Consider the following 10821-nt stretch of genomic DNA (forward strand, 5'->3'; position numbering starts at 1 on the left):
CTTCCCCTTCCACCCTGCCCCTTTCGGGCAAACTTGAAGAAACTAGCTAGGAGACTGGAGTTAACTCCTAATTTAGCAGCCTTAAAAGAAAGAAAAAAAGCCCAACAGTGATTAAAGAACATTTACATGAAACTGAAAAAAATGGGTTTAGCAGTTGGGTTTTTTCCCTCCACTGAAGGACTAAAAAGTACAATGAACAAATAAACAGAAGCTGATGAAAGTCAAGCAATCACAAATACAGGAAAGAATCTATTGACTGCCTGGAGTGCACTGAAAAAAATATTAAAATATTTTTAAGGACAATATACAGGATAGAAATTGTGGTCGCACTGCACAAAGGAAGGAAGAAAATTAATGAGACGGACTTTCCAGGCTAACAGCTTTTTTGCCCCGTCCAGCAATTCCATAGTCTCTTTGAATTTCTGCTTAGCCTTTCTAATTTAGGGCTTCATCCTCTGAACAGTGCTGTTGTGCGTAGCTCTGTTAATGCCAACTTAAACAAAGTAATTTTGCAAGTTTGGAGTCCCAGAGCCTGATGTAGCTCTGCCACCTCTGCCATAAGCCATATGAATGCTCATAATTGTGGGGGATAACCAGTCCCATAAAAACCCTGGTGACACTTCTGCCTAACACTCAAAGCAATGAATAAGGCTGGACAGAAGTTGGGACACACTTGAAGATGAGTTTTCTCTCCTTCAGATTTTAAAATCAGTATCACCTCTGAATTCTGAGCTGAACGAGTAAGCTGTAAAATGTATCAATACAGAACATATCCACGATCAAACACCGCCTTGGGCACTGCGCTTTCTGCTAGTGGAGCAGACGGTCTGAATGATGGACGTGACAGACAGGAGAGAATAAAACAAACCTACGGCAGGAAAGGGGCGCAGCAGAGAAGGCTGGAGTTACAGGAGTATAATTATGTAGTTACTCAGTTTAGTCATGTATGGAGCTAGACAGGCTGAAACACACTTACTCGTCAAATGACTAATCAGCCGATTAGAAACAATGGGCTTCTCATGTGCGGAGGACAGCAGGACACCTGAAACAAAAGTTATGCATGTGAAGGTTTTTCTGAAGCTGGCCAGCAAAATGTCTCTTACCTAGGGGGTTTTTCTCACCCTGTTTTTACACAGAGAACTATGTACTGCTGCAACTACATCGATATAATTAAAACACCCTGAATACCCTGTTAGAGAGGCTGATAAGCTGTATAAAAGGGACTTACACCAGCCTATTCCCATTGTACGTTATATCAGTGCAAGGGGATATATAATATACACATTTCATAGATATGAAATGCTCTACTTGGCGCTCGAAGATAAAGTGGGGAAATGAAACATCGCCTCAGCAGGGGCCGATAGCATTGCCATGCCTGCGGGGAGACGAAAGCTGCGCTCCCTGGAGAAGGGGGCTCCCGGCAGCGCAGAGATCTTCCCTTGTACCAGGGGGCTCCGGGCATCCTAGTTCTGAGGGGGAAGCCCCAGCCCAGAGAAAGCAGGGTGGGAGGCTGTGGGGGCCCTGCTGTCAGCTGCTTCCCAGGTCAGACCCCGGGGAGAAAAGCGATCCCGCCAAACATGGGTGGAGAAGCTGGAAAACCCAGAGGGCAAGTGGGGCGATGGCTGGGCGTAAGGGAGGGCTGGAGGTGCTCGGCTGGACAACAGTGACTGGTGGCATGGAGGCATCCGTAACTCTCCCGGAGGGCTGTGAGGGGGGGGCCCAGGAATCGAGGCACTCCCTGGCAGCTGTACAGCTATTTTGGTCATTAAAAATAACACCTATCTTCCCCCTCCCGGTGACACAGGCCAAGACGAAGTGACTCAGTCCCTCCCTACAGGAGTACATCTCAAAGCAAAACATAATCTCATTATCACAATAACCTAGGTTACTCATCCACTGTTTCTGCAGGCTCCTTCCAGCTCTCTTTCTCTCTCTGCTGTGCCATTTATTCTGTCCCAGAATGCTTTACTCTAAATTAGGACTGCTGTCATATCTATTCAAGAGACTTCATTTCCCCAGAGTTCACATTGCTGGATTAACAATTGGTGCAAGCCAGCCATTCTCCCCTTGCGCGCAAGCGGAAAGGTTTCAGCTTGTGCCATTCAAAAACCGCTTTCTGACTTCTCTCTAGGCACGTGCCACTACAGAAAAACGTAGTTACTTGAACCGTGTAGCAAAGGGCTGGGAAGGCTCTGAAGCACTGCTCATCATATATATACGCTCATCATATATATACGCTCAGTCATATATACTAATTGCTTAAATGAGCAGCTAAATCTGAACTCCGGACAAGGCCTCTGAAGCCCACTCTATTTTTTCCACCTTGATACTTTCTAATAACAACGCTAGCACAACTGTGAACATCAGCAAGTTTCAAGAAACAAAAAAAAAAGGCAAAAGGATTACTTACAAATGATGAGGCAGGAAACAGCGTAAACCAGTTTGGCTGGGTGCGACTGAGCAAACATTGGCAGACCATAGCAAACTACTGCAAAAATTGTGTGAGACAAATCTCATCCCCTTCGCCGCGGCACTGAGCAAAGTGTTCATTTAGCAGGATCCCCTCGGCACAGCCGAGAACTCGTGCAGCCACAGTGGGTGTATTTTAGCCTTTAATGACACATTTGAGGTGTTTGTTTTGAAAGTGGACCTGAGCTGCTACATTGCAAGTGTACCAAATACATTAGGTTTGACCCAGTGTAAAATTTCCTAGCAGTTATGCTGATGACCGGAGCTAATTCATTTGTCACCATACATGTGCAACACAAGCTTTATTTTAGCCTCAGAACACATAAATGCAACGTGAACAAAATCAGAAAGTCTTAAAATTAGGCTCCTCTGTTCCTCCACCAGACACACCCAACTAAAATTAAACCAACCATGTACCAGGAACAAAGGATTATTTTTCATCTCCTTTTTTGTTCCAGATACCTTGAACAATACTAATCTGCATTGTGTACAAAGAGCCTGTAAAAACTTCCTTCTAAAATTATAACAACAGAAGAAATTAGGTCAGCTACTACAGAGTAGGTTGGATATAATCAAGTTATAGCACCCCTGGGACACAAAAGGTAGTGCTTTTTGCATTTGCATTTCGTCAACTTACACGGCTTCTTGCTGTGGGAGGAATTCAAGGCAAATAACACTGAGACAGGATTTGCCAAAACGTTGGAAAACTGTTTGATCATTAATCACATTCGCTAAGACTGTGATTAGGGTAATTGCTCTGTCTTGCTTTTCACCAACCCGTTGTCCATGGGGGGATCGGGAGGGACCCTACCCCCGCCAAGTGCAGTGCAGCTTATTTGGCTCTTTGTGCCTTTTTGTTCCCCTGCAGCATCAAATACTTGCCCCTGCAAAGGCACAATGCTAATGGCTGGACACCAAGTAGCCCAGTGGTAGGATCTAATCAAGTAATAGCTGTTTCACTGTAATTGTATCTCATTTTCTTTCTAGGTGTCTGGTTATTCTTTGGGGTGAATTTTCAAAGCAGTTAGCAGCGGGAACATTCAGCTGGGGTTTGGATGGACTTCTGTAAAAGCTGAGCTTCTGAAACGCTACCTAGTATTTGAAAACACTTCTTTTCTTCAGTGTGGCTAGCCGCAACAATAGCACACAAGGTCTCACGTTGCGTCAGCGGCTCTGTCGTGTATTAATGCTGCCCCCCCAGCTTGGCTACAGCTTCCTTTTCTTATTACACAACTGCATAAAAAGGTTCTTGTCTGACTCTGCAGCAATATTTGAAAATATTTCTGTTTTAATTACTAGCACATGCATTTCTGTGACACACATCCCTGTGGAATCTGGGCATTGCTATTTTAATTTAGAAGCACTGATATCATTGTAATGAGCATAATACAGACCTTAGACTACAGAAGACAGAAAGCACAGCTCCTGTTCTCTCTCCCTGAAGATTAAAAACTCCCTTGGATCCTACCGCATTCCTTTCAACAGTGGCTGCAAAAGTTTTCTTGTGGTTTGCCCCCCTCCCCATACTTATTATTTCAACAAGTACATATAAAGTGTGCTCAGTTTACAAGAAAACAGAAAAATCCTGTTCTTCCTGTCAGTGCTACGGGCTCATCCTATGCTTCAGAAATCCATTGGATTCTTTCCCTCTCAGATCATCAGCTATGAGGGTTCTGCAGGATAAATTTATGCCTTGTTTATGTTGCACAATACTGTCCTCAGGTTCTGCTCTCAGTGTGTGCGCACGACATGGAACCGCATCCAGCTCATTGCTCGCTCTCTGTTATGTTGTTTCTGAAGAGCCAAGAGGATTAAAAAAAGCAGCAAACATTTGATGTTGTTGCTATTAAACCCAGTTCATCTGACTAAGTAAACAAAGTAATAAATCTGTTCAGAAACAAGATGCAACTTTCACAATTAGTCTCCAGGAGAGAGCCATGCCTTAAGGAAGAAGGAGAAATTGAGGAGTTTTATGCCGGAGGCATTCCTCAGAAAGGTAAGGAGGTATGCAAATAGAAATCTAATCTAGTTGTGACGTATGTGCTTGGGCAGAAAGCTATTGTTAGACAAACATGTTGTTCCTGAGCAGCAGAACTAACACAGCCTGATTTCCTATGGATTTGTGTCCTTTGTCCCACATCTTTCTCCTTCACCACAATAATCCCAGCCCTCCTCATGCCTCCAATGACACTGTCACTACCAAGAGACAACAAACCCTGGGACTAGTCTGGAGCTGCAGAAATACTCACTGTCGGCACGTGTCTGCTGGCTGGCCAGCTGGCTGGCAAGCAACACACAATGGCTGAGATACTCTTGCCTTTTCTTCGGTCAAGGCAGTAGCCTGACCGCATCCCTCATTCTGCTGCCAGATTTTATGAACTGTTTTTTAAAAAAAAAAATTATGTCTAACATCATCACTCTTTCAACTTGAGTCAAAATCTGACTTGCCACAGGGTTACAAAAATTATTAGGTACAGGACAAAGGACAAACACTGATTGCGTAAGCTTTGTTTCCACAGGAAACTAGATTCAGAAGTTCAGCTTCTTTTCTTTTCTTAAAAAAACAAACAAAAAAAAATGACAGGGCTAATTAGGAAGTTTTCCCACAGTCATTTTCAGCTGCAATAGTTTGTGTAAGAAATGGTGACTGACCTGCTATTTCACACTAAAAGTTAATGTCTGATTTATTTTTTTAATAAAGAAATGTGTGAAATCTGCTAACACCAATACCTTTTATATAGCTAAATATTTCCAGTCTACTGCACAGTCATTATTGCCCCTTTCCAAAGGAAAACATGCTGCCTCCTCTGCAGTCTGCTCTCCGTGCACTCTCCATTCCCAGCTTTAGGAGAGCTCCGCTGGACTGCATCCACACTCTGCCTGGACTTTGGACTACATTGAGCAATAAACGTCGTCTGCTCCGAGTGCTCCCTCTGGGACATTTGGTGGAATCATGTCCTTATGTTTTGGTTTTGTTGTTTATTCCAGTTTCTTCAATACACGCTCCCACTGCTGATCTACCAAACTGCCAGTTAAGAACCTGCTTCAAAGGGCCTTATCTATTTCTCCCCAGGAAACGTAAACAAAGTAGTAAATAACAGAGGACAGGCAAGCTGAAAGCTTGCACCTCCCTAGTCACTTAATTTCCTCTCCCCATCAACCTTAATATCTCAGTTACGGCAACTCTTCTGTCGGCCAAGGAGGGCAGGATGACAGCACTTCAGGAACAGAGTATGCGTGTCACCTCACCCAAGGTGAAACATGGTGTTGCCAGCGGTGCAGGGTGACTGAGCAGAGCATGAGAAAACAGAAGCTTGCAGTGCGGCGTTGCAAGGTCCGAGAGCTGGATGGATGACCAGCAGTTGGAGTCGGTGAATGGAAAAGGAGCAGAGGTTACTTCTGACATGAAGATACCAGGAAAGGCTTCCATTTTATCTGTTTCCCCTCAAAATGGCTGCAGCTTCCTACCAGTCTCAGCTGGGCTGAGGCCCGCCATTGAAATACTGCTCCCGATCTCCAGCAAGAGGTCTTGCAGGAGCTGGGCAGTGAGGAGCAGCAGAGGTACGCGGAGAGGAGGGGAGCAAGGCACCAAGGCTGTGGTGAAACGAGTTGGCTTTTGCAGTTCGGGGCTGAGTAATCATAGAATCATCATAGAATCATAGAGTGCTTTGGACTGGAAGGGGCCTTTAGAGGTCATCTAGCCCAACCCCCCTGCAGTGAGCAGGGACACCTTCAACTCAATCAGGTCGCTCAGAGCCCCGTCCAACCTGGCCTTGAATGTTTCCAGCGATGGGGCCTCCACTACCTCTCCAGGCAACCCGTTCCAGTGCTTCCCCACTCTCATGGTAAAATATTTCTTCCTCATATCTAGTCTAAATCTCCCCTCCCTTAGTTTAAAGCCATTACTTCTTCTCCTGTCACAACAAGCCTTGCTAAAAAGATTGTCCCCATCTTTCCTGTAGGCCCCCTAAGAGTAGGGAAAGGAAGGTGCAGACCGCAGAGGGAGGTCAAGAAGACTGCAAAGCAAACAAATTGCTTGTGGGCCTAGGACTTTGGCACTCTAAGAAATGACTTTCATAACAGTGAAAGAAACTCCTTTGTTCCTACTAGGACTGTGTGTACAGACATAACTGCGTGCGTAAACACAACGGCTGGGCACAGTGGATGTAGGACAGGGCAGATGTGTCCTTGCTTGCCCTCCCTGCATGTGTGCACACACAAATACATATAGACACTTACCCTGTTTCGCGTTTGGACTTCTGGGAGCAGGACAGAAGATCCACTGAGGTGCAGCAAGGTAGAGAGCACCCAAGGTAAAGACTTTTCCTGGGATTGTTCATTTGCCGAGGACCTAGCAGGAAGGGAGGATAATTGAAGTGCAAATTCTCTTTAGCTATAATCACATGCTCACATATATTAAAAATATCTTTAAAGAAATTTAAAAGATTATTTCAAGATGAAAATAAGGCTTAGTGCACTTCAAAATCTAGATGCTTCCCCTTTCAAACTCATGCTATATTGAGGGGAGTAGCCCATTAGTGCTGTCTGGAGTTTTACAGTAGATTCTCTCAGATGCATTGGCAGAAGATTGGAAGACTAAAAAAAAAGCACGACCCATTTTAAAAAAATCGCATTTTTCATACTCATTGAACACTAGGGCATGACATGTGTTTTTTGATCTACTGAAATTACTGTAAAAAAAATGCTGACATAGTCCTGACACTTGAAGCAATATTGCAGTTACAACTCCAGTGAAAGTTTCTGGCTTGCCAAAAACTAAAAAGCACTTCCCTCCAGTGTTTATATAAACCTACGACAGAAGTAGTTCCCTATGGAGTCCCGTCTTTGCTGACATCAGCACCACAAAGTATAATGTGACCATGTTGGTTCATGCTCGTCTTCCAAACAGATTTCTTCTTGATGCTTCTACTGGACCACTATTCCAAATCCTAAATTCTCTGGTTGTCAGGGACATCTTTATAATTTTCATCCTGAACGTACTTACGGCAAGTCTGTGTCATTCACCTTAAATAATTCTTTCCCTTTTCTTGTGTTTGCTACTAACATAGTACCCTTGAGAACACAGCCAGAGTCAGTCGAGCTTCAGTTTTCATTTTTCAGGCTAAATAAATCAAGTTTCAGAACATCTTAGTAAAGCCTCTCCAGAACACTTATAGTTTGAATTGGTCGTTCTTGAACACCAGTGAACAGGACTCTTTGTCTTCCCATCACGAGGTTACATCTTAACCGCATTATCTCTGTATCTTCTTCAAGTCAGGTTATGTGGAACCTAAAGTCAAGATCTATTAGATCTATCGCTTTTCTTTCGCCTATAAAGTCTATTATACAGTTATTACCAAAGAAAGCTGCCAAATGAGTCTGGCACAGTCTACCCTTGGTAAAACTATACTTCTTTTCACGCAATTTTCCTTTTACATCTCCAAGTATTCTTTCCTTTGTACTATTTGAAAAGCCTCCCATACTACTGGAGGTAGCAATCCATGCTAAATTAAATTGGATGTACTACAGAAAAAGCTCAGAGAATCATAATAGTCACACAGATCAAAGGTGGCTTCTTAAGTCTGACTAGTTGACTAACACTGATCGCACACCAAAAAGAATCAAATCAAGACTCTGGCAACAGCCTATGTAACTCCACCGCATCAGTGCAAGAAACAAAGTCTGTGTAACACCTAGCTGTACTTAGCCACATTCATCAATATCCATCACAAATGCTAGTTACATATTTGATGAACAATTTCATCGATCTCAGCTCTATGGTAGCAGAGACCACAAATAAATAAAAAAAAGGCAACCCGCATACAGGTCTCTCGAGACAAGGTTTAAACAGAGCGAATCTATTATGCTGGCTAGCTAGGGACTCATTACTGAATTCGCTGTTCTTTGTCTTCGGAAAGGCTAGAATCCATTCTGGGAGAAAAGCCCTTCAGCCCTCGGGATCCCAGCGACAGACTAGAGTCTCTTTTGATCATTCAACAGTCCTATTTCAGGCCCACTGCAAAAAAGATTATGCCAGGGGCCATTGTTTGCAGTCCTCAGGAAGGCTGGGGTCTCTTCTGAGAGGGCAGAATTTTCAAGTGCTTGCAGCCCCCAGTAAGAAGTGCTATGAAAAACAGGCAAGAACTACGTCTCTGCTCTTAAAAGCTGGATTTCTCGGTATAATTATCTCAGTAGGAGCTGGAATCTGGAGGACTCATCAGAGTGTGGGACAGAGCGAGGCACCAAGGCTGGTGCTCCCTCCCTCCCTCCCTCCGCCAGCCCTCGGTGGAGCAGAGACCAAGACAGCTCCTTTCGCTGGCAGGGCAGATACCTTTCCCAGGAACAGAATCGCCGCACTCTGCACGCGATGACTTGATGCTGACGTAATGCTTCCATATAATCCCTGAACATGGGAACTTCAGCACAGACCCGTGAAACCATCCCTGCCTACATAGCTGCGGTCCAAAATTGCCTCGTAACTTAGCAACTCGCTACCTGCTATCACTCACAGGACTGCTTTAACATCACCATTTCCTGAGCTTTTCCCTTTCGTTATGTCTATGTATTTCAAGGGTTTCCCCCCTCGTCTGCAGTGCTTCAGGAAGCAACTCACTTTTCTTGGTTTTGGCCTTTTTTTGGCGCTCTCTTTACAGTAATTCCATCTCATGAACATCGCTACAGCTCATTCTGACTTCGACATATCACCGCATCACCCGGCCCACCTGTTACTTCATCGTGGGTCATCAGCAAGGAACTGTCACCCTTTGGTAGTTTGCAAACAGGACTCAAACACAGTGCATTAGAACAACACGGACAAAAGATCTAAAAAACAACCAGCCCCCTCCGCCACACGTTTCAGCCATGATTTTCCCACCAAGCCTAATGCATCTTCTATAAACCCTCACGTATTTGCAATAAAGCATTTCATCCCCGGACAACAGAAAAGCACACACAATAAGCCTCCATTTTCTGGATTTACCCACCACCAGATAAAGGCACAGGCAGCTACACGCGCTGCAAAGGCAGTTGTTAAGCAGCTGCCTGCCTCTATGGCTGGGTTTCGTCCAGGAGCAAGGAGGAACTGCACGCCTTAACCTTTATTTACAGACCAAGGCAACTGGCTCTGCTTATGTTTTCTTTCACTGTTGCTACAGTCTTATCTATTTGGTATCTTAGATATTTATACAGTACATAGACTTCTAGCACCTTGCAATTTTTTCCCCCTCGTATTTGTATCTGTTGTGGCTTGTTTTATTCAGAGATATTCGAGTACCTCAGGGTCTTGTGGTTTTGCTGCATGTGGTGATGTACCAACAGCATACAGAAATATTTAAATTGCTACTTGAAATAAAATTTGTACAAAAACTTAAACAAGCATCAACCAGAAGATCGATCACAAAACCTACATATGAATAAGTCTTTAACTTCAGTGAACAAGTATGGGCTTGCTAGAGAGCCTGTGATTCTATTTTAATGCATTAAACAGCGTTTCATTAGGAAACACATTAAATCCCTCATTAAGAACAAACCAAAAACCAACCTTTCCCTCCTCCAAATATGCCTACAACCTGGGGGGGGGGGGGGGGAGGGCAAAGGCTTGAAGACAACGTTGAAACTCCAAATGGCATATAAAAGGATCCAAAATGTAGTTATTAAATGACATATTGAATATTTGAAGCTAGGAACTGCAAAGGAAAATGAGCTAGGAGTGCCCAAGTACAGAACTATGCTTATTTTTTTCTTCTGTTAGGTAACAGCAGAAAACAAAAATACCTTTCAAAACCTTGGCATTTGTGTAAATGGAGATGAGGTTTCTATGAAACATTTACCTTTCACAGTGAGCATATTCTTGCTTTGTTACCAGATGGCTGCCCCTGCTTTCTCTATCAAACAGGATTAGCTTCCGCAGACATTCCCAACCCCCCAGTTAACCGCACTTTATGAATCATCAAATTTATAACTTGTCAGGTGTGGTCTGACACCTGAGGGAAAACCGGGACCCTGTTTTGAACAAGACAAGTTAACTACTTAACAGCTTAGCGGGCAACATGCTGGTACCTTTTCTGAAGTCTTGGATGCATTTTTACTGACTAGCACAGAGTAATCTCTCAGCACAGCTTTTTTTGAGAGCTGTGGTCACGGGTATGCCCACATCAGATTATTAAAAATGAAATAAGTCACAGAGAAGTGTGCTGCAACACATAGGCTGGAAGGTAACTAGGAAAAAAAAAACCAAAACCCAAAACTCAGAAGCTTCTAAAAAAAGCTTAATTTTCAAGCAAGTGTCCTCTTCAGAAGAAACAAAAATACTAAAATCACCACAAGAGTTTTCCTATGGACTTGTGGAAGTGT

The 10821-nt window shown here is 43.7% G+C and overlaps 1 protein-coding gene across 9 annotated transcripts in view; it reads right to left on the reverse strand.

Moving 5' to 3' along the window:
• MCUR1 (mitochondrial calcium uniporter regulator 1) overlaps window positions 1-10821 on the reverse strand; it is a 46578-nt gene that overhangs the window by 14655 nt on the left and 21102 nt on the right. For 7 of the 9 annotated variants that reach the window (XM_075416838.1, XM_075416840.1, XM_075416831.1 and 4 more), the window contains exon 9: window positions 6709-6820. In XM_075416838.1, coding sequence (XP_075272953.1) covers window positions 6709-6820 — 112 coding nt within the window. Of the gene's footprint in view, window positions 1-976; window positions 1043-6708; window positions 6821-10821 lie in introns of all 9 variants that reach the window. The other 2 variants (XM_075416834.1, XM_075416833.1) reach the window with 1 other exon arrangement.

This window comes from Opisthocomus hoazin, chromosome 3 (assembly GCF_030867145.1).
Source record: "Opisthocomus hoazin isolate bOpiHoa1 chromosome 3, bOpiHoa1.hap1, whole genome shotgun sequence".
Taxonomy (NCBI): domain Eukaryota; kingdom Metazoa; phylum Chordata; class Aves; order Opisthocomiformes; family Opisthocomidae; genus Opisthocomus; species Opisthocomus hoazin.